The sequence below is a fragment of the Loxodonta africana genome, chromosome 8 (genome assembly GCF_030014295.1).
Source record: "Loxodonta africana isolate mLoxAfr1 chromosome 8, mLoxAfr1.hap2, whole genome shotgun sequence".
Lineage (NCBI taxonomy): Eukaryota > Metazoa > Chordata > Mammalia > Proboscidea > Elephantidae > Loxodonta > Loxodonta africana.
Window position 1 is genome coordinate 65901722 of NC_087349.1, and position 27277 is coordinate 65928998.

The 27277-nt window shown below is 40.0% G+C and overlaps 1 protein-coding gene across 2 annotated transcripts in view; it reads right to left on the reverse strand.

Annotated features, from left to right (window-relative positions):
- SLC25A13 (solute carrier family 25 member 13) overlaps positions 1-27277 on the reverse strand; it is a 240578-nt gene that overhangs the window by 89798 nt on the left and 123503 nt on the right. For both annotated transcript variants that reach the window (XM_010587255.2, XM_064289997.1), the window contains 3 exons: positions 22553-22692; positions 2864-3010; positions 922-1060 (listed from right to left, as the gene is read on the reverse strand). In XM_010587255.2, coding sequence (XP_010585557.1) covers positions 922-1060; positions 2864-3010; positions 22553-22692 — 426 coding nt within the window. The remainder of the gene's footprint in view (positions 1-921; positions 1061-2863; positions 3011-22552; positions 22693-27277) is intronic.

The following is a 27277-nucleotide window of genomic DNA, read 5'->3' on the forward strand; positions in this document are numbered from 1 at the left end:
GAATTGCCACGAAATTCATCATTAACTCAAGGCACTGGAATGAGTGAGTATCACAAAACTTTATGATTATCAGTTATAGAATTCAACTCAACCCAGAGAGGGTAAGCGTATCTCAATTCCTTCATTCATCTGGAAAGATTGAGCAGAATATTTTCTCTGACATTTAGTTTAAAAGCTTAGTGTCATCTGAAGGCTTAGCATAAATGGAACAGGATGTGATTCAAATTGCAGGTCAGGGAAAACAAGGAAGCAGATATGAAACTCCCAGGAGGTTACATTAAGGAAGCTTTGGAACGCCTAAGTGAATTCTCTGTTTTTTTTTTTAAAAAAAAGAAATCCCATTAAAATGCTGATAATATCTTGTTCCAAGATTGTAGAGCAACTTACATTGTCACCAATACAAGTGTATGGAATTTTTCATCTACTTCTGAAGGCCACTTTACCCCCACCCCCCCAAAAAAAAACCCACTGCCATTGAGTCGATTCCGACTCATAGCAACCCTATAGGACAGAGTAGAACTGCCCTATAGAGTTCCCAAGCAGTGCCTGGGGGATTCGAACTGCCGACCTTTTGGTTAGCAGTTGTAGCACTTAACCATAAGGCTACCAGGGTTTTCCGAAGGCCACTTTAAAAAGGCTGCCAATTTAGCTCAAGTTGTAGCAAGATTCAAGAACATTTTTAAAAACTTTACATGTTTTCTTTGCCCAAAGGCTGTCTTCAGTTTATTTAAAACTTGCTGAGGATTATTTTTTGTTTGCTTTTATTTGCCTACTCAGGAGATGGAGAATATGCACATAACATACGGTAATACATGTCAGTGGGATAGAAAAATCCCTAACAATCTCTTGTTTGTCCTCTTAACCTTAATAGCAATACCCCAAGATACTTTCAGGCAAGCATTCAGAGATGTTCTCACTCACCCTTTGTCACTTCTACATCTTTTCTGTTGCCAGCCAGTGTACTGTAGATCTTTCTAATAAGTTCCATATTGTTAAGGAGCGAATTAAATCCATTAAAATAGGAGAAACTAACTTGATGGGATGTGGTACCGCCAGCAGCCTCAAATAAGTTGAAAACAAAAGAAGGGAGAAGAAAATAAAGGATTTATAGAATGAAGAAGATTCAAAAGTACATATATCAAATGCTACTTTGGAAGTAATCAGAGAATGCACGCATAAGAAGAAATGGTCATGATTATTTTCTCTGACATTTAAAACAAAAAGCTATAAATGATTTTTTTAAAGTAACTGCAACTAATCATGACCAGAACTTGCACTCTCCACACAACTCACAGAAAATTAAATAGATGCATGTGTAGAATTATAACAACAGGACCAGTAGTAATTTATAGAGTTCAAATTTCAATTGGAAATGTTTTATAAGTTGGTTTATTTCACATAATGAACAAATCTTAAAGGCTTATGCGTGCAGAACCATAGTATACACACTCACAAATGCAAAATTATATTATAGCAATGCAAACATACTATGAAAAGTGGTCAATCTAACATTAATATCAAGACTTGTCATGTTAGTTAGAACTAGCAATAAATAATCATTTAAGCACAGACTTTACATTGGTGGGATTTCTAGAAAACAACTGAATTATGGTAAAATTATGAGATGTCATATGCTTTGATGGGGGTTATGACTAGTCAGAATTCTGATAATCAGAATTTGTAAGAAACCATATATTTTCACAAAAGACAAGCGAAACAGCATGTCTATTATGAATGAGACTTCAGTTCGGGGTTTCAAATTCTAGGCTTTCCTAACAAGGCAAAATATTTTCATTAGGAAAGCACTTCTTTATAAGGTAACAACCACATAAATCTTCACTTTGTAATCATTTAAAATAGCTGACCTGAGAGTTCAAAATGGGGTAGAGAATGGGGGCTAAGCGAAGGAGCCAGATTAACATAGTTCCAAAGAGAAAAAGGCCATGTTAGGATGCCATGATGCCATGTCTTCAAAAAGAACACCAGGAGAAAGAGTAAAAAAAGCAAAAGGCTACTTTGGTAAGCATTGGGGGCAACCCAGATGATGGGTAAAGCACTCAATGTGCTCTCCCAGGGATTACTCAAAGGAGAGCATTGTGTAATGGCTCCCATATTCGAGTGATCATCAGAATCATCTAGGAAGCTTCAGAAACTATAGATTCCAAGAATTTACCACCTGTGGATGCTGAAATTAGTAGGCTTAGAAGAGACCTTGGATTCTGTATTTTTTTTAGTTATCCCTGGTGATTCTGATGCTCTATACCAAGGCTTGGAGCCATCACCGTATGATACTATAAGACACCCCTGGGGTCCATGAGGCAAAGACAGTGGCTGGACATCCACTAGGATGGAGACTCCATGACACACAACAGCAGGGCTATCATATCTGCCACTGTAGCTGCAGCACACACATGTTGAATGAATGAGTGAATAAAAGGTTTGGAGCTTTCATTTTGCTCACTACTCTAGCAAGCAAATACAGGTGTGTAGAACTTTTTTTTCACTTTAATTTTTGCATTGGAGACCAGATAGAAGTGGAGATCAGCAGCTGATATACATCAAAATATAAAGCAATATTAACAGGAAGTCACAGTTTTTTTTCCTTCTTTCTTTAATCAGTTAATATATTTCTCTAAAATATTCCATATTATTTAGACAAAAAAAAAAAATTAACTTACCCACTAAAAGTAGCCAAAACACAGCTGTAAGGATGGTAATGTATGATGTCACATTAATAAAATGTTAGTATTTAACCAGAAAATCCACATATAATTTATAAGAATTATTCTTACAATCACTTATTTACTAAGCTGAAACCATGTAAAATAAACTGCTCTATTAGGGTAAGCTGTTTACAACTTACAGCTACTAGACATTCTTCCACAAAAGGTGTCAAGACGTGTGGGCGGATGGTGACCATGATGTCTCGGAAATCAATGGCTGTGACTCTTCCAGTCCTGGCATTGTCCCGTTGCACAAATGCTTGCTTTGCATGCTCCAACTGTATTTCCTACAAATAAAGAAGGTGAAATACTTTATGCTTCTAACTTAATTACTACAAATGACTGATCGTTTTCAAAATTAGGGTATAGAAATACAAATAACATCTTTATTTAACAAGCCCCCACCCATTTGTTAAATAGTGCCCCCAAGCATATGTCTCCTTCCAAGCGAGAAAACTTTTTTTTTTTTTTAATTTTTATTGTGCTTTAAGTGAAAGTTCACAAATCAAGTCAGTCTCTCACATATAAACTTATATACATCTTACTACATACCAAGGGAGAAAACTTCGTTCCGACCAGTGAAGCTGTCTTGAGAAAATGTAGTCTACCTTAAATCTCCTATCTGAGGACACCAAATCACTTTTGTGCTCTGCTTGAGCGCAAGGACACAAAGAAAATAAAAACTGGAGTGACATATGAACTTTGGTAGGTTCAAAGATCTGGCCAAACCCGGCTTTGGTGATGCAGGTGATGAAATGAAAAACGTTTGCAGGGACATTAACCTTTCTCCAAGGAAGAGAAAAAATTTTTAAGTCCACCTGGTACAAACGTGATGTAACAACAGACAGAGAAGAGCGATTCTCCTCTAGAATCTGCAGTTCCTTATCTCCAAGGTTTGGGTTTCCCAACCTTGGCACTATTGGCATTTTGGGCTGGTTAAGCCTTTGTTGTGGGGGCTGCTCTGTGCATTGCTGTATGTTCAGCAGCACCCCTTGCCTTTTCTCATTTGCTACATGTTGCATGACATCTCAAGACATTACCCAAATGTCCCTTCGGGTGCAAAATCACCCCAGTTGGGGATGACTGCTCTAGAATAAGGAGTTGGACAGTATGTGAGTCAGAGAAGGCAAAACCATGGCAGTACCTTTGAATATATGCTTCAATTCATATAATCTAAGGACAGGAAGCCCAATCTTAAAGCACTGATGCTATTCTCAGGGGATAAGTATACACCAAAATAAAACATAGCCTCCCATCAAAAACGAGTGTGAACCATGTAGGAGAAACACCCCTTCTGAAGAGAAGGAATTTTAGTATCTTCCTCACATTGCTCTGCCCATTTCCCACACCGGCCCATGACCATTGACTGAAATCTAATCTATATCTAACTTTAAAGGGTATCACTAATGTGGCTCTTAATAACTTCAAACTATTTAAATAAAAAGGTATTACTGGATGACATAGATGAATTTTTTTTTTTTTCACTTTGTTTGGTGAGATGATGTCTCAGTCCACAATACCACAAGCTGTGGTTCTAACTCATGGTGACTCCATGCACGTCAGAGTAGAACTGTATTCAGTAGGGTTTTCGATGGCTGATATTTTGGACGTAGATTGCCAGGGATTTCTCCTGAGGTGCTTCCGGGTGGACTAGAACCTCTAACCTTTCAGTTAGCAGCTGAGCGTGTTAACCTTTGCACTACCCAAGGACTCTAATAACTTGGTAGTTATGTAAAACGTAAGTGTCCTTATGAATTAGTGCAAACCAAAGTTTGGAAGAAATGACATGAATCTGTTATTGCTTTAAAATATTCCATCCTCTTCTTGCTCCTCCCAAAAGCAGGAGGTGGGGCGGATAAAAGAAGACTAATAAAATCTTGGTCATAACTGAAGTAATGGCTACAACAGTAAGTCATTATACTTTTCTCTCTAAACATGTAGTTTCAGTATATCTACAATGAAATATATTAAAAAAGGCATTTAATAGTAAGAGTCAGCATTCTTATTCTCTTCAAATGTTTCTTCTCAGTTAGGCATTTGCCAGTTTTGATCCAGCTTGTCCTTGCTAAAACTCTTTTCCTGGACCTTAACCTTTTTGGCATCTCATCCATTCACTCCTTAAATGGAGGCATTCATCAGCTCTCTGTTCTCAGGTCTTCTCACTCTACTCTGCTAGGAGGGTCCTCCATTACCAAGGCCTCAAGGATTTCTTTTATGCCAAGGTTTGATTCCCAAATCCTAAGCACTCACTCCTATCGGCTAGGCCAGAATTTCTGTTTGGGTATATATCCATGTAGGTACCTTGTTAAAGCCATAAAATAACACTTATTGTTGTTGTTAGGTGTCATCAAGTCGGCTGACTCATAGCAGACCCTATATACAACAAAATGAAACACTGTCTGATCTGGCATCATCCTCACCATCATTGCTATGATTGAGCCCACTGTTGCAGCCACTGTATTAATCCATCTCTTTGAAGGTCTTCCTCTTTTTAAGCTGACTCTACTTTACCAAACATGATGTCCTTCTCCAGGGACTGGTCCCTCCTGTAACATGCCCAAAGTATGTGTGACAAAGTCTCGCCACCCTTGCTTCTAAGGAGCATTCTGGCTACACTTCTCCCAAGACAGATTTATTCGTTCTTCTGGCAGTCCGTCATATATTCAATATTCCTCACCAACACCACAATTCAAATTAATCAATTCTTCTGTCTGTCTTATTCACTGTCCAGCTTTCACATGCATATGAGGTGACTAAAAATACCACGGCTTTGTTCAGGTACACCTTAGCCCTCTAAGTGATGTCTTTGCTTAACACTTTAGAGAGGTCTTTTGTAGCAGATTTGCCCGATACAATATGTCATTTGATTTGAGTGCTGCTTCCATGGGCTTTGATTGTGGACCCAAGTAAAATGAAATCCTTGACAACTTCAATATTTTCTCTGTTTATCATGATGTTGCCCATTGGTGCAGATGTGAGGATTTTGTTTTATGTTGAGGTGTACTCCATACTGAAGACTGTAGTCTTTAATCTTCATCAGTAAGTGCTTCAAGTCCTCTTCACTTTCAACAAGCAAGGTTGTGTCATCTGCATAACTCAGGCTGTTAATGAATCTTCTTCCAATCCTGATCCCCTGTTCTTCTTCATATAGTCCAGCTTCTAGGATTATTTGCACTAGCACACCAACTGAATGCACACCTTTCCTGATTTTAAACCATGCAGTATCCCCTTATTCTGTTCGCACAACTGCCTTTTGGTCTATGTACATGTTCCACGTGAGTACAATTAAGTGTTCCGGAATTCCCAGTCTTGACAATGTAACCCATAATTTGTTATGATCCACACAGCTGAATGCCTTTGCATAGTCAATAAAACACAGGTAAACATCTTTCTGGTATTACCTGCTTCCCTTTCTGAATTCAGCTTGAATTTTCTGACAGTTCCCAGTCCATATATTGCTGCAACAGCTTTTGAATGATCTTCAGCATAATTTTACTTGCATGTGATATTAATGACACTGTTCAAACATTTCCACATTCTGTTGCATCACCTTTCTTTGGAATGGGCACAAATATGGATCTCTTCCATTCGGTTGGCCATGTGGCTATCTTCTAAATTTCTTAGCATAGATGAGTGAGCACCTCAGCACTGCATCCGTTTGTTGAAACATCTCATTTGGTATTCCTGGAGCCTTGTTTTTTTGCCAGTGCCTTCAGTGCAGCTTAAGCTTATTCATTTCCATGAGTTCTTGATCATATGTTACCCTCCAAAATGGCTGAATGTTGACCAATTCTTTTTGGTACAATGACTCTGTGTATTCCCTCCATCTTTTTTTTTTTTTTTTAATGTTTCCTGGATTGTTTAATATTTCCCTGTAGAATCCTTAAATATTGCAACCCGAGGCTTCAATTTTTTTCTTCAGTTCTTTCTGCTTGAAAAATGTTGAACATGTTCTCCCCTTTTGCTTTTCTAACTCCAGGTCTTTGTATGTTTCATTATAATACTTTACTACGTCTTCTTGAGCTGCCCTTTGAAATCTGTTCAGATCTTTTAATTTATCATTTCTTTTGTTCTCTTTAGCCACTCCATGTTCAAGAGCAAGTTTCAGAGTCTCTCCTGACATCCATTTTGGTCTTTTCTTTCATTCTTGTCTTTTAACAATCTTTTGCTTTTTTCATGTATGATGTCCTTGATGTCATTCTACCACTCGTCTGGTCTTCAGTCATTAGTGTTCAACGTGTCTAATCTATTCTTGAGATGGTCTCTAATTTCAGGTGGGATATACTGAAGGTTGTACTTTAGCTCTCATGGACTTGTTTTAATCTTCTTCAGCTTCAACTTGAACTTGCATATGGGCAATTGATGGTCTGTTCTGCAGCTGGTCCTGGGCCTTGATCTGACTGATGATAGCAAGCTTCTCCATCATCTCTTTCCACAGATGTAGCTGATTTGATTCCTCTGTATTCCATCTGGAGAAGTTCACATGTATAGTCACTGTTTATGTTGTTGAAAAAGGTATGTGCAACGAAGAAGTCATTGGTCTTGCAAAATTCTATCATGCAAACTAGCATCATTTCTGTCACCAAGGCCATATTTTCCAATTACTGAGCCTTCTTTTTTGTTTCTACTTGTCTGTCAGTTTGTCATACTGCAATGGCTTGTGTGTTACTGTGATGCTGAAAGCTATGTCCCTGGTATTTCAAATACCAGCAGGGTCACCCATAGTGGACAGGTTTCAGCAGAGCTCCCAGACTAAGACAGGCTAGGAAGAAGGACCTGGTGGATTACTTCTGAAAAAACTGACCAGTGAAAACCTTAAGAATAGCAGCGGACCCATGTCTGATACACTGCCAGGAGATGAGCCCCTCAGGTTGGAAGGGACTCAGATTATAACTGGGCAAGAGCTGCCTCCTGAAAGTAAAGTCAACTTAAATGATGTGGATAGGGTCAAGCTTTTAGGACCTTCAACTGCTGATGGGGCACGACTCAAAAAGAGAAGAAACCGCTGCAAACATCCATTAATAATCAGAATGTGGAACGTATGAAGTGTGAATCTAGGAAAATTGGAAGTCCTCAAAAGTGAAATGGAATGCATAAAAATCAGTATCCTAGGCGTTAGTGAGCTGAAACAGGCTGGAATTAGCCATTTTGAGTCAGATAATCATATGGTTTACTATGCCGAGAATGACAAACTGAAGAAGAATGGCATCACACTCATCGTCAAAAAGAACATTCTAAGATCTGTCCTGAAGTACACCCCTGTCAATCATAGAATACTATCTCTATGCCTACAAGGAAGATCAGTTAATATGACTATTATTCAAATGTATTATTCACCAACCACTAAGGCCAAAGATGAAGAAACTGAAGAATTTTACCAACTTCTGCAGCCTGAAACTGATCAAATATGCAGTCAAGATGCACTGATTAAAAAAAAGCACTTAAGCATCATCAAAGCCACTACTGTATGCCCCCCCCCGACCCCCGCCAGCCCCCAACATTGCTGCTCCCCCGCCCTCTGCCTGCCATGTTCAAAGCTTAATTGTTAGCATGTTGTTTTTCTGGGCACCTCACCTAGAAGTCTGTCATTTAAAATTCTTCCGTCTCTCTTTTCCCCACAGAAAATCAGTTGCAAAATTGTGTCACTTAGACTTTTGAAAGTTTATTCCAGTGCCATCTTTTCCTTTCACTCCTAATGGCACTGGTTCAGGACCCCCTCTGATCTTGTCTAAATCATCACAGTAGTTTCAACTGTCAGTGTGGTGCTTCTCTCTGACTTCTGCAATCCTCCTTGCACATGTTACCAGTTGCCTTTTAGAATCTCAAATCTGACTTCAAACTCTGTATGCAGAAACCTCTGACAACCCTTCACAATAAAGCCCCATCCGAAGCAGAGCACTCAAGACTGGACAGGAGTTACTGTTAGCCTCATCTCCCATCATCCCATACCCTGCCCTGCCAACCTTTCCACACTCTTCCCTCCTCTCGTGTGGCCCATTACCCCTTTATCTAGCTCCTGAAATCCACCACTTTCTCAAGGTTTAAGTTAAATGCCTACATATCACTAGCCCCCTAGCCAAAAACAACTGATCTGAATTCATGTGGTAGCCTGCCTGAACCTCAGTTATAAGGCTTGTCTTATTCCATCTAACTTTATAACCAGTTGTTTACATTTCTGTATTTCTCCTATCCCACTTACGGTGTTAGGCAAGATACATACAGTAGGTGCTCAACAAATGATATGTATTATTATGTTGTTATTAGATGCCATCTTGTCAGTTCTGACTCATAGTGACCCTATGTACAACAGAATGAAACAATGTCCGGTCCTACACCACCCTCATTATCGAGAGTCATAAAAATCATCAAATTCATTGCTGTGAAGTCGATCTCGACTCATAGCAACCCTATAGGGCAGAGCAGAACTGCCTCACAGGATTTTCTGGTGGATTCAAATTGCTGACCTTTCTGGTTAGTAGCTGAACTCTTAACCACTGTACCACAAGGACCCCATAAACCGTAAGTATTCTATGAGTCATCAGTACTCTATAAAACCAACACAATGAACAAATCTATGGTCTACTGAGCAAAAAGGGGTTCTCAGTACGAGTGCTTCCAGTTTAAGAGGCAGGAACAAATTGGACTGCTAAACACCCTATAGTGAAAAGTGACTACAGTATGTACTCAACTGAAAGTGAATGAGCTCTGTCTCACTTGAACTACGAGATCTACTGTTAAAGATATCAGAAGCCTAGATTACTCTCAACAATAGTAGAAACTATATTCAGTTATTTACCATTTTCCATAGTTTATAGCTCAAATAGAGTCTTAGGGATCTTCAGATCATTATATCAAAAACTGCATCACTTTCCTTGGCTACTCCATCTTCTGAGAAAGCACTGAACCAGAGCACCCAGATCAGCCTGTTTGGATTGCCAAATTGGGAAGCAGATGCCGGAGTGACAGCAATGCTTATACCGAGGGCAGGGGATGCGTCTGTAATGAGGATGCACAGGTAAACCTAACAAGTACTTAGGTCCACCAACAGACTGATATTCCTAGATCTGAACCCAAAAGGGGTAAAACTGGGGCAGAAAGCTTTTAGTATGCATGGAATATAGCATCCGTAAAGTAACGTTCACTTCCAAAATGAAGGAATGATGGGAAATCAAGCCATGCATGTGGGTGATGGGAGAACAACAGAAAAATTAATGGTTACATTCAAACACTTAAAAGTTAAACAGCTATCAGAAAAAAAGAGAAAAAAAGTTATTTGGGAAGGGAGAATCAAGATGTCCTTGCATTTAAAAAAAACAAAACAAAAAGGACTAACAGGTAAAAGAGAGATTAGACTTACTCTCTGTATTTTGTATTAAAAAAATAAAAATCAGTGCAGAGAAGCTAGTATATGAGCCAGTTTTAACACAATACACTGAGGAAGTATTCAAGCTTTAGAACTATTCAGCAATGAAATACCTTGAAAAGTAGCAGGTTCCATATCCCTGGAAATATTTGTTCACCTATAGGCTGGAGATCATATGCCAAGGAATTTATTTTAGTTTATTTCATTTTAATAGAAGGAGTTAGAGAAGCAATACGTATGATGACAAAAATAAAAGATTTGGGATTGTACTGTGCAAAGCTCAAACATCAGTCTTCACACTACTGGCTGGACGTCTTAGGTATGTGTGTTTGCACGGAAGAGCCTGGGGCTCTCTTCTACAATACCACTTGGTTTGTAAACTGGAGGTCATATACGGCTGGCATTTAAACTGCAGCTTTGATTTTTATCCACGTGAAAGGTTTAAACAGATAATCTCTCAAGTCCTTTCCAATATAAGTCTTTGGGTCTTTCCAAGAAGCCCTCAATAAGCAAGGGCAGTTCTGCTGAGTCATTTCGAACTAGCCACAGGAATCGAAACATGAAGACCAGACAGGGTGGAGAATAATAGTAATGGTTGAATGCTTAAACACTTACTACAGGCCAGGTGCTATGCCCAGACTTCAAAGACAGCATTTCATTGAAGCCTTACAATAATTCTTTGAAGAAAGAATTATCTTCATTTTATAGAGGGGCACCTGAAGCTTATGGAGGGATGTTAAGTAACTAGTCCAAAGTCACACAGCTAAGAAATGACACAGCTGAGATTCACACCAAGGTATGTTGGATTCCAAAGTTGAGATTCTTAACCACTAACCTATACTGTCCTGGGTAAAATCCTAAGTAAGCATATCAGAGTAGATCTGGATGGAAAAATGGAGAAGAGCTGTTATGAAAAGTTTTACTCATGACTTGACTACAGAAATGCAGCAAGACATGTTTCCAAGAATTCTCATCCTGGGTGATGGCAGAAACAGGAGAATCTACTGCAAAGAAAAATGACTCAGCTGTTGCCTATAAGTCCACTCGGACTCATAGAGACCCCATGTGTATCACAGTAGAACTGTGCTTCACGGGGTTTTCAATGACTGATTTTTCAAAGTAGATCGCCAGGCCTTTCTTTCAAGGTGAACTTGAACCTCCAACCTTTTGGTTAACTCCTCAAACTGTTAACCATTTGTACCACTCAGGGATTCCCAAAGAAAAGTACTTCAGGAGAAAGAAGCTGAGGTGGCTGACTATGATAAGAAAATTGGAATGAGATGAGTATATGTAGTTATAAACACAAGAAAGATGGAGGTACTGGGAGAAATGTAAATCCGGGAAATTTAAACAACAGAATTTTAGGGGAGAAAAAAAGCTAACATTTATTAAGTGCTATTTAGTTTATTAAGCATATACTGTGTCCCAGAGACTGTGGTAAATGTTTTCTGGCATCATCTCTTTGAATCCTAACCACCTTATGTGGTAGGCCCTACCATCACCACCATTTTGTAGATGGAAAAAAGAGGCGAAGAGCAGCCAAGCATCACACAGTGCGGAAGACGAAACTCTTATGTACCCAAGAGGTCTGGCTCCGGAGCCCAATCTTAACCTACACGAGAATGCCTGCTCCTTTTAGAAGGAGGCCTACAAAACCCAGAAGAAAGAAATAATAGTTGTAGAAATAGATGAGATCACCCCATAGTGCATACAAAGAGCAGGCAGATAACAAAATATAATTGACACCTAAGTAAGTTAAGTACAGAAAATAAAGAAGGCCTGAGACCTTGCAGAAAACCCAGAAAGCTGGGAAGGTGGCATGCCTCTGTGAAGAGAGCTCTTAACAATGTTCCTGTTGTTGTTAGGTGCCACTGACCTAGTGCCACTCATAGTGACCCTATGTGACAGTGTAGAACTCTGCCCCACATGGTTTTCTAGACTGCAATCTTTATAGGAGCAGATTGCCATGTCTTTCTCCCATGGAGTTACTGGATGGGTTTGAACTACCAACCTTTTTGGTTAGTAGCTGAGTGCTCAACTGTTATACCACCAGGGCTCCTGTCAGACAACAAGCGCTTACTAAATGCTGCTGATGGAGACCAGGAACTGACTACAAAGGAAGGGCCCTTGTGTCACCTAAGGCTAGAAGACCCCAGAGCAAAGGGCTGTACTGCTATCTCTGGCATAGCTCTGCTCAAGCGCATACAAGGAGGCCCAATTTCTCTCCAACATTTGTCAGTGAGCTGTTTTCCATTCCTTCTATTCTGGTGCATGATGATTAACGAAGAGACTTTTACTGTAGCAGTTTCTAAGTACCTCAACATACACATTCAGGTTGCTATGGGGGAAAAAATCAAACCCTTCAAAATTGCTAGTTGTGCAGAAATAAACACATATAGGGTTATACTATACTACTTTAGGTCTAACATTCATGCTTCTAATAGTTCCAGACCTGTCATTTCCTTAATAATCTCCAATTTTCAAGTGGGTATATTTTGAACGTAAAAATTCTCTCCACCTCTATTCAGACATGCAAGTTTGCTTCAGCCTGAGAATAATTTATCAGGAACAACAACAACAACAAAAAAAGACCCTCAAAACAAGGAGCAGATCCAGACGATTTATATTAAAAAGCTGAGAACATCAAAAAAGACTCCTGGCAAATTTGCAAGTTTGAGTTTTATACAGTTTTGAAATACAATTAAAAAAAAATCTAAAGCTTTAATAAAAGCAGGGAGTTATCAAAAAGGAAATGATTCAAAAGGAATCCTTTTTAGTGGTGGTGGCAGAAGGATTCTGGGGGAATATGCAGGACATGTTTATCAAAACAAGGAACAAAAATGCATAAGGATGGTTTCCTGAAAACAAAAAAAATACAGTATAAATTTAGCCCTTATTTCATACGAATTTTACATTACATCAAGTATCAGAACCTGCATGCCATCTACTATATAACTACCCACTTCATTTTCATAATTTTATGCTAAGTTGTAACAAAAGATTCTAATTAAAATAAAGAACTGCAGATTTTAAAGAGTAAAAATATAACTTAGCAACAAAATAGGTAGAATGCTAAGTTCTTCCCATTCTCAGCATTTTTCTGTGCTCTCCAAACTAAAAAATAAAAAATTAAAAAAATAATTTTTTTTTTTTCTCCAAACTCAGCCCGCGCCACCAGACTTTCAGGGCTCAGGGTGAAATTTCATCTCCAATTCACTGGGTGGGGACTTTGACTAAAAGGGTCTTCAGAAGCAGTGTCACATGTGGTACTGCACGCACAGCAACACCTTGGCAGAAACCAAGTACAGAGCTTTTCCATCTCAATTTCCCTGCTCTTCTGATTTAACGTTAAACTTCACAGTGGGCAGCATCCAGGGAGATGCTGTATGGAGTGTTCATTTTTACCGGGATGTTACTGTAAAAGCCTGCACAACGGGCCGCTCAACAGAACAGCAAGCTAACACCATGGGCACAACAGCACAATGAATCCTGATTTCCCTCACCCAGAGAGTACAAAGTGTACAACATGAACGGAACGTGCCCTGCATCTAATCCTGCAAGTGACCAGGATACTACCTCATCTCTGGTCACCTGCCTCCAAACTGGCAATGGCTTCCATTTGGACAGAAAATACCATCTACTCTATTGGCAAAGCTGAGGGTAAACAACATTAGCCCCCTTTACTGATTATTTCATTTTAGAGCATCAAGTGGAGCTGTATTTATGAAATGGCATCAAAACTACATTACAGACGCCATCTGGTCCAACTTAAAATCAACAAAAAAACCACTTAAACATGCTGCAAATGCAAAGGCAACTGTGGTGTCTGGTTACTAAAGGTCCATGTTCTAGATATTTTAACTAACACAGATGCCACGTTGGGCAACACAGGAGAGGCACAAATGACTCAGGTACCCCAATCCTAAGCAAGAAGCTTGTTAACTGTACGCTATCCTGTTTAGACAATTGTGACTTTAATGAGTTCTGCCACAAGTGATTTTTTTTGGTGTTGTTAGCTTGAAATCCATTATCATTTCCAAAGTTTGAGAATTTGGTTTCAACGTGGTAAGTTGAAGTTGTTTTATTTTGTTTGAGGAGTGGGCCATTTGTCTTTAACACGTAGCCTATTTGTGTTGAAATTTTTTCCTTACACCAGGATGGCATGACCAATATAGTAGCAAACCATAATCGGTGATGACTATAGAGCCCAGAAAACAGCTGATTAGCAGCCGGGACGCTCTGGCCTCTAGAGGGACAAGTAGAACCACCAGCACCTGGAAGTAGCTGCTTTCCAGTGCTCACTCCTCTAGTGCTCATAACCTCAATAATCAAAATATCTATTTTGCACAGAGAAGACCTGGGCTGATCCTCATGCCTCACTGACTCATAAGCTAAAATAAATGGAATTTCAATGTAACAGAAAAGAGCCAAAGGTGCTCAGTTGCATCATCGGCATGAGTGTGCACTGGCATCCAATGGGTCATCACGGAGTTTGTGCGACTTGAAGACAAGGGTCCTTACCAGTGAGAATGGCAGTCTGTTACACCAGACGCAGCTCTAATTCCCTAGTTCCATTGCCAGTTCTATCAACTATGATTCACCTCTTGGGTTTCATCATTCTTGTCTGACAAAATAAGCACCTGAATTAAATGACTGTAAAACACTTAGACCCCTGATCAGAGCTCCTGTTGGGTCAGGCAGCCTGCATTCTTAAACTCTAACCAATGAGAAGACATTAGCTAGTATCAGTAGCCCCATTCCTTCCCAAGTCAGCTATCCTGACTCTTGGTAACTAACGGAATCCCAACTTCAAAATTTGCCTCTCCACCTATTTACAGCACTACAAATTTCTTCATGATTCCTATTCCTAAAGCAATAGTAGGAAGGCCCCTGGAAACAGAAAAAAATTTCCTGGCTCCATAAAATGGGGAAAACAATTCTTGGAAAGCTGAAGTCCATAGGATCATAGGTAGGGCTTCTACAGTATGATCCTAACTCCAAGCAACTGAGGAGAGTGACGAAGCCAATCAACCAACACACTCATGAGCAGCTACTATGTGCAAAGAACTACTCTGTAGCTCATTAAAGCCTCCTACTCTTCATGTGCTTCCCAGGTATCTATAAAGGATACCACTGTCTTAGTTACCTAGTGCTGCTATAACAGAAATACCACAAGTGGATGGCTTAACAAACAGAAATTTATTCTTTCACAGTTTAGGTGGCTACAGGAAGTCTAAAATTAGGGTGCTCGCTCTAGGGGAAGGCTTTCTCTCTCTGTCTGCTGTGGGGGAAGGTCCTCATCAATCCTTCTCTGGGTCTAGGAGGTTCTCAGCTCAGGGACCCCAGGTCCAAAGAACATGCTCCACTCCCAGCTCTTCTTTCTTGGTGGTAGTAGGTCCCCCTCTCTCTGCTTATCTCTCCTTTTATCTCTTGTAAGATAAAAGGTGATGCATACCATACCTGGGAGAAACTCCCTATACACTCAACCAGGGCTGCATTCCACCCTAACCCCCTTTAACATAACCTAATCTTGCCTCATTAACCACAGGCAGAGAATAGGACTTATAACACATAGGATGATTACATCAGATCACAAAATGGAGGACAACCACACAATACTGGGAATCACGGCTTAGCCAAGTTGAAACATATTTTGGGGGTACGCAATTTAATCCACGACAACTACCATCCAACCACTTGATCATGTCTAAAACCTGGCAGTCAACCTTGAGCTCTGCAAATCTGTGACTGTCCCCATCCTATTAAATCACCAAGCCTTTTCAGGTCCACCCCTTAACTTCTCTTGAATTCATTTACTTTGGCCTATGACTGTTACCATCTACCTAACTCAGGCCATAGTTGTTTTATTCTTGGCTTAGAAATTAGCCAACTGGTTGCCCCCTCCTTAGTCTATCTTCTTACTCCATTTTCCACACGACAGCCAGAGTGCAACACAAATGTGATCACGTTTGCCTCTCTAGGCTTCCCACCAGCCTCAGGATGAAGACTTAAAGACTGGATCCTATACTTTTAAACTGCCAGGGTTGTGTAGTCTACACCAGTGCTCTAGTCTAGATCAGTGTTTCTCAAAATGTAGTCCTCAGACTACAGGAAGCATCACAATTCAGGATGCTTGTTGGAAAAGTAGTTTCTTAGGCCCTGTCCAGACCTTCTGAATCAGGCTCTTGAGGAACAAGGAGCCCAGGAAGCTGCATTTTGAAATAAGTGCCTCAGATAATTTCTACACTAAAACTTGAAAAACACTGTTAGGCATTTAGAAAAATTAAATTCAACCTCAATTCCACCTATCTGATCTTGAACAAATCAAGAAAACCTCTCTAAGCTTCTCCGTGCTTATCTTTCATATAGAAACAATAGCAACTGCCTTACTCAGCTCCTAAGGTGATTGTAAGGACAAATACAAGTAAAAGCATTTTCTAAGCTGGAAAATGCTATATGAGAGAGGGTGAACGGTAATGTTTTTATAGTTAACAAGAACATTGGTTTTGGTAGTAACCCTAGACTTTTCTATTTAAGTCATTGGAAACGACTATGTGAAGATTTTTCTAAAAGTGTGATAATTACATATGAAATACACACCACCCAAGATTATAAAACAGCATCAAGAAATAATTGGAAATGACAGTAACACTCACTCCTACCTAAAAAAATTTGATCATTTTATCTGGCAATTAATGGATAGGGGCCAGGATAGTTAAATGTTCAGCAATGCATGATTGGCCAACCCCACTGAGAAGCACGGCCCTTCCAGGAATATAGAACAACTGCTCATAGCCTGTGGAGTGATTAGTGGGTTTGAACTGCCAACCTTTCAGTTAGCAGCCAAGCGCTTAACCATTGAACCACAGGGCTCCTTCTGTCAGGTACAGAACAGGAATTTTTTTTTTTTTAAGAAGGCAATTTGGAGAAATTTTCCTGTTCTGTACCATAAAGCATACCACAAGTGTATGGCTTCAACAAACAGAAGTTTATTCTCTCACAGTCTAGGAGGCTAGAAGTCCAAATGCAAGGTGTCAGCTCCAGGGGAAGCCTTTCTCTGTCGGCTCTGGAGGAAGGTCCTTGTCATCAATCTTCCCCTGGACTAGGAACTTCTCTGCGCAGGAACCCCAGGTCCAAGGGACACACTCTGCTCCCAGTGCTTCTTTCTTGGTGCTATAGGTCACCATGTCTCTCTGCTCACTTCTCTCTTTTACATCTCAAAAGAGAATGGCTTAAGACACTATCTAATTTGGTAGATCTCATCAATATAACTGCCACTGATCCATCTCATTAACATCACAGTGATAGGATTTACAACATATAGGGAAATCAGATCAGATGACAAAATGGTAGGCAACCATACAATACTGGGAATCATGAGATAGCCAAAATGACATACATTTTTGGGGGACACAATTCAATCCAAGACATCTGAATTCAGAGTGCCGGCTCTAGGGGAAGGCTTTTGTTCTCTGTTGGCTCTGGGGGAAGGTCCCTGTTGCTTTTCAGCCTCTGTTTCTTGGTTCCTTGGAGACCTCATCTCTGCTTGCTTGCTTGCTTGCTAAATCTGTTCTTTTTATATCTCAGAAGAGATTGACTAATACTGCCCTATTAACATAGCAAAGAAAATCCATTCCCAAATGGGGTAATAACACGGGTTAGGATTTACAACATTTATTTTTGAGGGACATGATTCACCCATGACAGGGTGACAAGAATGAGGCCCCACTCCCTTCTGAGGTCTTTCCATACCAACCAGGAAGCTTCATTTGTATCCCTGCCACTTGCTCCAACATTATTTCTTAGATGTAAAGTACTAATAAGGCAAGTTAAATTCAAAGGATATAAAATTAATTCTCTACTTTATGAATTTTATAACCAAAACACAGAAAATGACATACCAGCTCACCATTCAAGCAATGCTTATATGACCACCACTACCTCAGTGGGGTAGGCACATTGCCCAGACCATACAGATGAACATGTGAACCAAGTGAAATCCTCACAGCCATGAGGTGACTATTATGCCTCCCAAAAAGATATGCTGAAGTCCTAACCCCTGGTATCTGTGAATGACCTTGTTTGGAAATAGGGTCTTTGAAGATATTATCAGTTAGGCTAAGGTAAGGTCATACTGCAGTAGGGTGGACCCAATCCAACCTGAGTGGTTTCCATATAAAAGAGACACAGAGAGATATACCAAGGGAAGATGGCCACATGACGACAAAGGCAGAGATTGACGCAGCTACAAGCCAAGGAACACTGGGGCCACCAGAAGCTGGGAGCAATAAGAAAGGATCTTCCGCAGAGCCTTGGGAGAGAAAACGGCCCTGCCGACATCCTAAATTTGGACTTGTAGGCTCCACAACTATGAGACAATAAATTGCTATTCTTACAAACCAAAAAACCAAATGCACTGCTGTCGAGTGGATTCCAACTCATAATGACCCTTTCTCCTGTGGAGTGGCTGGTGGGTTCGAACTACTGACCTACTGGTCAGCAGCCAAGCACTTAGTCACTGTGCCACCAAGGCTCCTCCCTATTCTTACAAGGTACCCAGTTTGTGGTAATTTGTTACAGCAGCCCTGGGAAATGAATACAGTGGCTTATAATAGACTCACGCTTGCTTAGATAGAGCAAAACATTTATTGAATGAAGAAATAAACAGTTTTTAAAACCTAAACTTGCAGAGAATGGAACTGCAAGAGAGAACTGGCCCACCAACCCCACGCATGTGCACAGACATAAGCACGGGTAACACACAAATGTCAAGCCTGAGCAACCTTCTAGGACCTTCAGTGGGATAGAGCAGCATAATTTCTACTTTGCACTCAGGCTCCCCGGAACCACAAGCACCTCTCAGCTGTCCCTATGGCTGCTCTTCTTCCTCACCAGGTGACAGGTAGCAGCATGCAGGGGGCGGCACTTTCACAACTCAAACAGCAAGCATCTGCTTTCAGAGCCTTGGCGCCAGCCAGGAGCCTGTGCCTGTGTTTCTGAGCCCTGCCTAGAGCAGAGGGGCGGGAGCGTGCCTGACAAAGCATGAGCCTGAAACACAGGAGATTAAATTCACTTACATCTTTAAGAAGCTACTTGCATCCAGAAAAGAGCCCAGAGGAAGCAAGCAAAGTGTTTGAAGTTATGGTTTGAAGCTCTTATCGGTAGTCAGAAAAGAGCACAAAGGAAGCAAACAAAACGTTTGAAGCTGAGGGAAGTGACCCAGTGGTATTCATCAAAACTGTCATTTCCTAGGCATTCAAGTAAAGCCTATCACCATCCATTAATTCCTTTAAATCTGGGCCTGAGATAGGGCACAAAAGCAATGCCCTGACCAAGACAATTAGCTACTATAACCATTTTAATCTAGTAAAAGTTTAGCATTTGCATTTTGGTTACAAAGGCAAAATCATCCCATGCAGGACACCGTAGGATGTTTGCATTTACTATTGTAGAATCAAGGAGCCCTGGGAGCAAAGTGGTTAAGCGCCTGGCTGCTAACAGAAAGGCTGGCAGTTCACCAGCCACTCAGCGAGAGAAAGACGTGGCAGTCTGCTTCCATAAAGATTTATAGCCTTGGAAACCCTATGCTGGCAGTTCTGCTCTGTCCTTTAGGGTGGCTATGAGTCAGAATCGACTCGATGGCAATAAGTTTTTTATTATAGAATCTAGTCAGATTTAAGTGAATGCCCTACAAGTTGCAACTGGAAACATAACTGGTAATCCCTGAGTCATCTAATCCTTGACTCTGACTTCCCCATATCTCAAAGAAGGCCTAGAAGCTTCTGTGAGTGGTTTTTATAGTTGACTCAATTCAGCATAATTGATACTTGCTTAGAGGGAAATGCGACCATCCTTACCATTCTAACATCCTATTAAGACTAACAGTTAATTAGGCTGTGTTCCATAAAGTCAATCTGAGGCATTTGTCTCAATAGCATTATCGTAATTATTCTTCTTCAAAATGAATACCGCTTCCTACTTCACGCCACTGTCTTGTGTAAACAACAGCAAAAATCCAACAACCACATTCCATTCTCCACCTGAGTTACTGAAATAGGTTTATGTTTACATAGAACTGAAAATGGGGACTCACTGACATTAACATGCTTTAAAAAAAACACAAAGGCAGATTTAAGACATCTTGTTTTAAGTTAGCACAAGTGTAGAAAGTGAAAGCAAATTAAATAGGATGGCAAATTCTATATATCATAAAGACACCATTAAAAGGAAAGTGAAAAAGAGAAGCACCTATTAAAGCAAACCTGTCACATATGCTAGTGCCTGAGAATGGTACCAAAAACTTACCGAACTAAGCTCCCACAATGTTGTGTACATGTGGGTGCTGTGTTTCTAACCACTCCTGAGGGTTCTGGGATGGTCTTGGACACAAGAATAAAGCAGAGGTATCAAGATACCTACAGATGACATTTCTAGTGACAAGGAACCAAAGGTAAATTCCTTGGCAAATTTTTCCTTAGGACTCAGAATCTAAACATTGTAAATCAATTCCCTTAAATAAGTATTACGATCAGAGAAACAAACAAAAAAATGCATACAAATCCAAAAGAAGGAGTTTATCACACAGATACAGGCCTCCAGCGACTAAATGCTAACATCAAAATTAAAACATCTTTAAAATCAAGCCTAAGGAGGAAAACTAAACTGTAATCCTATGTCGTCAGTACTCTTCTGCTGGTATCATCAGTGGGCCAGTGACATGACAGTAATGGAAGGCTGTATGAGAGAACAGCTGAAAGAACTGGGCCAGGGAAGATGTACCCCAGAAATGCAAACAACTTCTAGTTTAACCCTGGATGGGGAAACAAGGGCCCTGAGAACAGCGTTTCTCAAACTGGTACACACAGAAGCACCTGAGAAGCTTTAAATATCCCAACACCCATTCAATCCAATCTCTAGAGGAGGGACTCAGGCGATAGGAGCTTTTTTTTTCAAATTGTGTGATTCCATTTTCATAAGTACAAAACAAGCAAAATTCATCAATGTCATTAGAAATCAGGATAGCGGTTGTCTTAAAGAGGGAGGTTATAAATGGAAGAGGGCCATAAGGGGAACTTTCCAGGCAACAGTGTTTTTTAAAACTTTCCTGGTTTAGACCCAGTGCCTTTAAACTCTAGAAGGCCTCAGGTGAACTGATCCTATGGTTAGACGCTGTTATGGATTGAACTGTGTTCCCGAAAAATAAATGTAAATCCTAACCCCTATACATATAGGGGAAACCCTGGTGTGTGATGGTTAAAAGCTATGGCTGCTAACCAAAAGGTCAACAGTTCGAATCCACCAGGCGCTCCTCGGACACTCTATGGGGGCAGTCCTACTCTGTCCTATGGGGTTGCTATGAGTCGGAACAGACTCGATGGCAACAGTTTTTTTTAGTATGTATGGGGTCGCTATGAGCCAGAATTGACTCCACAGAAACAGGTTTGGTTTTGGTTTTGGTTTCTACCTATGGTAATAATCCCATTTGGGAATGGCTTTTCTCTTTCATGTTAATGAGGCAGTATTAGTGTAAGGTGTGTCTTAAACCAATCTCTTTTGAGATGTAAAAAGAGCAGGTTAAGCAAGGAAACACAGCTGGGGGAACATGGAGATCACCAAGGAGCCAAGGAACAGAAGCTAAAGTAGACAAGGACCTTCCCACAGAACTGACAGAGAGAGAAAGCCTTCCCCTAGAGCCAGCACCCTGAATTTAGATTTCCAGACTCCTAAACTACGAGATTTTTTTTTTTTTTTCAGTTTAGGAGGCTGGAAATCTAAATTCAGGGTGCTGGCTCTAGGGGAAGGCTTTCTCTCTCTGTCAGTTCTGTGAGATGGAAACCCTGGTGGTGTAGTGGTTAAGTGCTATGGCTGCTAACCAAAAGGTCGGCAGTTCAAATCCACCAGGTGCTCCTTGGAAACTCTATGGGGCAGTTCTACTCTGTCCTATAGGGTCGCTATGAGTCGGAACTGACTCGACGGAGGTGGGTTTTTTTTAAACTGCAAGAAAATAAACTTCTGTTTGTTAAAGCCACCCATTTGTGATATTTCCACTATAGCAGCACAAGATAACAGAGACAGATGCTGATCATGACACGCACCTGTTTCTCGGGAGAAAAAGAAACGTTGGAAGACAGTAGTGGAACGAGTCACAAACCTGGAGTTTAAGTTCCAATTCTGATCCTCTTCTCTTACATGATCTTAGGCAAATCACTTGATTTCATGGGGTCTCAGCATGTACGCCTTTTAAACATGAAGAGGTTCAACTATACACTCTGTAGGACCCCATTTAATTCTATGGTTTCTATGTACTAACAAAGAAATATTCATAAATTGGATAGTTTTGCCAGGGGTAGAACGTTTACAATAAATCAAGAGTTCAGGGCTCCAGTCAAAACTAGTATCTTTTTGCACCCAATTTAATCCAGCTTCATTTATTTACTCTTTTTAACTTTTTAAAAGCGAGACCCACCAGTAAAAACTGAGTAAATTCCGCATATGCCAGGTGCCGTTTTCTTTCTTTTCCAAAATGTAGTTGCACAAATTCTGAATCCCAGTTAAACGGAATATGCTGATGAATTGTGGTCTGTCCAAAAACTCGCTTAACATCCTCTGAAAAAAGAAAGGTTGATTAAAACAAAAGCAAGTCAGGTTCTTATAAAATCTGTTGTTATATGAGTATTGTTTTCTTCTTGTAAAAAGTAACTCAATTTTAAAGACACACACAGGTTATAAAACCATGGCAGTAATAAAAATCATAATGTTCATGGAATCAGTCAAGAATTCAAAGTTAATAAGCCCACCAAAACAAAATAGAGGGGGGAAGGGAAATCAAGATGTTACTTTAAAAAAAAGCCTAAAAGGCACTAGGAAACTAGAACTAATTATTTCATTTGTTTTATTTTAACATATATTGACATTTTTTAGGCACAGGGGAGAGAATTCAATCTTTAGTGGCAGGGCGCGCGCACACACACACACACACACACACACACATAATACTATGCATGTCTTAAATATAGTCCTTTATCAAGTTATTAACCATATAGTTTTTTTTGGAGGGTTTAAAAATCAGACAAAAATTTAAAGCTCATATTCAATATCCCTAACCCTTTGAGGCTTTAAAAGCCAACCATTTGTCAAAACCACACCTGAGGACAAGGGAGATGGGAGAAAAAGCCAGCAGCCCAATACTTTAACTTTGTGCTGCACTCTCATGGTTTGAAGGAAATTATCAAATTGTCCAAATAATCACATTTCAAGATGGGCAACCGAATGTACTAGTACTCATCCCCCACCTCTTCTTAACCTCTACTATAAAACTAGAAGAGAACTCACAGAGAAAAAAGAGGGAAAATAATACAAAAATGTAACTTTTCTAAAGCTTCATTTTTTTAATTTACTAGTCTCCTTCCAAAGGAATGTTTAGAAGGTGAAGGAAGTCCAAATTATTATTATATTAATGAATTTCTGGCCTTCGCATCTTTAAATATATCTACCAAACCTTCTTATTTTTATAAGCAAACTGTGCCTGACACCCGCCCCCCCCCGCTTTTGTTTCTATTAAAAAAAAAAGAAAAAGGGGGAAAAAAAGGTTCTTTAGACCTCCAAAGGGTGCCAAAAATCTTGGCGCATGTTTCCACTATTTCCCCCAATTTCCTATTTCAACCTCCATTATACCCACAAAGTTTTTATTCTGTGCTTTTAAAGTTTCCAGAAAAAATTTTAAGTCTCGCCACGAAGAAACAGTAGTGCTGCCATCAGCAAAAGGTTGGGTGTGTATTTGCACAGAGAAAGCAGTAAAAATCAGAATTATGCCAGTCATAAACTTTATAAAAGGCGGGCAGAAAACCTCAGGCTGGCCCTGGTGGGGACAATAAAATAAAAGTTTTAAAGTGCAATCCTCAATTTCCTTGGATTTATTCTGTTTTCTCACCTTCAGGAAAAAGAAGACAGGACACAAGAAAAAATGACTCAAGGATTAGGACTGAAACCAAAAAAAGATCAGTGAGTCTGATGGAGTGTCAGTAAAATAAAGTAGGAGAAGACTCTCTTCAAGCTTCCTTCCTGCTCTAAGACATCTGAGAAGAAATTACCAAACTACAATTCAAATAGCTTGGGTTCAAACCCTAAGGATAACAGCAGCTAACACCTAACACGTGCTAAGCTTGTTCTAATGGCTATTTATGTTAAGTCCCTATTCCATAGAGCTTGTCTCTCACGTAAATGCCTGCTTGAGGTAATACATTGAAATTTGGTCTCTTTGAAGTACAGCACTATATGTGATCCCCAAAATACCTCTCAATTATGAAACTGACAATTCTATGTTCTTGTTGTTGTTGCTGCTGAGTTGGCGCCGACTCATGGTGACCTTATATATAACAAAATGAACCGCAGCCGGGTCCTACACTCCATGATGTTTGAGCCCATTGTTGAGTGACTATGTCAATCCATCTCACTGAGAGTTTCCCTTATTTTTCCTGATCATTTACCAAACAGAATGTCCTTCTCTTGTGATTGGTCTTTCTGATGACATGTCCAAAGTAAACAAGATGAAATCTTGCCATTCTTGCTTCTAAGAAGCATTCAAGTTATAATTTTTCTAAGACCGATTTATTTGTTCTTCTAGCAGTCCATGGTATATTCAGTATTCTTTACCAACATCACAATTTGAATGCATCAATTCTTCTTCTGTCTTTCTTTTTCATTGTCCAGGTTTCACATGCATACAAGATGACTGAAAAGATCAGGAGCACCTTAGTCATCAAAGTGGTATCAAAGTGACAATTCTGTAGACGGGTGCTATGGATAATGATCTGTTTAAAAATGTCTATATGTATGTATCTGTATACATGTATACATACACATACATATAAAGCACCATATAAAGGTGCATGTATATACATATTTATTCTATAATTTTCTTTCCAAATAGGTTATTAGCCCCTTGAGAGCAAAGGTCATATTTTTCACATCTAATTCTCCCAGTCTGGCTGGCATGGTGGTGAGCACAGAGCAACTACTCAACGAGTAGTGACTGATTTTAAATGAATCAGAAAAGGTCTACAACAGACAGTACAACAGGTTAAGGACAGAGGTATTAACCCTTTAGGGCACTACAATTTCCACCTTACTCGGACACTGTTTCAATGATCATGTCCTAATACTTTCGCGAAGTGCATAAGGATCATCAGTTTTGCTTATTAAAACCCCTAGCCCTACTCCTAGGCTGTGGCCCAAGAATCCACATTTTAACCAACACCCACCCCAGCTTTTTCTGATGCAAAGGATCAGGACCTCATTTTGAGAAAAAATGTCCTAAAGAATTATGGAATGGTTAGATTCACTTCTTTCTCATTTTTAACTTCCCATTGAGAGAGACAAAAATATGAAAGGGGAGAAGTGGGGAAGGCTTTTCAGACCTGCCAATGGAATACAGTAATGTGAAAACACGGGCCACTTACAGATCAGGGAGGACACGCAGGGCTGCCATGCTGCACAACTACAGAGGATGGCACTGACTTCATGGTCTACAGGACTGGTATCTCCTGGAGTTGGGTGGTGTACAAACCACATGACCCTGAGAACATGGCCCCATTATCAGTTTCTCAGCCATTCTAACATACCAGCTATTTTAAGAATGCCAGTTCTTAGCTAGCTAATAGCTATCAGCTGCTAAGAAGCACAGCTTATGAGCCCTGTCCTAGGTCCCTTGGGAAGTAGAAAGGTAGTAGAAGGCGTGGTGCTTTATCTAATCCACAAGAAATAATTAAACAACAGGTCCTAAGAGTATACCCTCAAAACCAAACACAAACCAGTGCTGTCAAGTCGATTCCGACTCACAGCGACCCTACAGGACAGAGTAGAACTGCCCCATAGAGTTTCCAAGGAGCACCTGGCAGATTTCAACTGCCGACCCCTTGGTTAGCAGCCATAGCACTTAATCACTACACCACCAGGGTTTCCAGGAAGTGCTAAACTGCAGGGGTCCTCATGGCAAGGAAAGAGAAGCTTAAGGAGTGAGAGGAAGGCTTCTGGGAGAAGATAAAACTTGATCTGAGCCCTATGAGGCTGTCAAGGATTTATTCAGACAGGCAGACCTGAGAGGCAGTGTTTCAGTGGAGAGCAACAGATGAAGAAAAGTTCATTTCTTTTGAAATGCCTTATGGATCAGAGCCCTTTGTACCAAAGCCACCTAGGTCACATCCTGCTCCAGTCAGCCACAGATTGTTGGCATCACCTGTCAACAGCAACTATTATTTTTAAATCCCAAGGACTTGATGCTACATTTATGAGGAAGACACATTTGCTATGGGAAGAACAGGTGGCCATAGGACTCTGCAGAAAAAAAAAAAAAAAAAAAAGACCTGGAATTGTTTATTTTACCACTTGGTACAACTTCTGCAAAATTTTTCATTCTTTTGACTTACCTAACAGAAGCTAGGTATTCAAATGTCATAGATTGCTAAGCCATTCTAACTGGACAAAACAAGGGATATGAGAAAGAGGGAAGGAAGGTTTATCTGTAAAGAGGAAACCTACCAATATTTTTACTCATCTTCACAGTGAATAAACTTAAAAAAAAAAAAATTAAATCTTGTCACTTTGAAAAAGTCATACATTGCCCCCCAAAAATATGGGCTCATAAGTCTCTAAAATTTCATATTTCTCTGATTAATTATTCTGGGGTATTCATTTTCTGAAATATTTGTCTCTACATTTTCCTTCAAGTTTATGAATAGAAACAACATCTATAAAACAATAGTTACAATGAGTCCACACATTTACCACCTCCCCCACCTTGGAAGAAAGACATTATAATACCATCTCAGAACAATACTCTTTTCTCCTTTTCAGAGGCACAAACAGCACTCTCACTTAACATTTGTTTTGTTCTTTAGATTTCTCCATACCTTGTGCTGAAAAGGGGAAACTAAAAAACACAAGCAGTTTTGAAATCCACTTCTACTCTTTACTACAGCTCCCCTGAGCAATCCCAGGAGCTTTACTGTGAGAGATTCCAGGAGTCAACCTTGAGGCTGTCATATCACTAAAGCCTACTATTCCCTAGCCTATCCAAACCTAACTTGTGGTCCTAGGTAGGACAGAGGAAACCCAAGGTGTTCTATCCTTTTGGTTGCTTACTTGGTTCAGCATAACACGTAACTCACCAACTGAGGGCTTTCAAATAAGCATC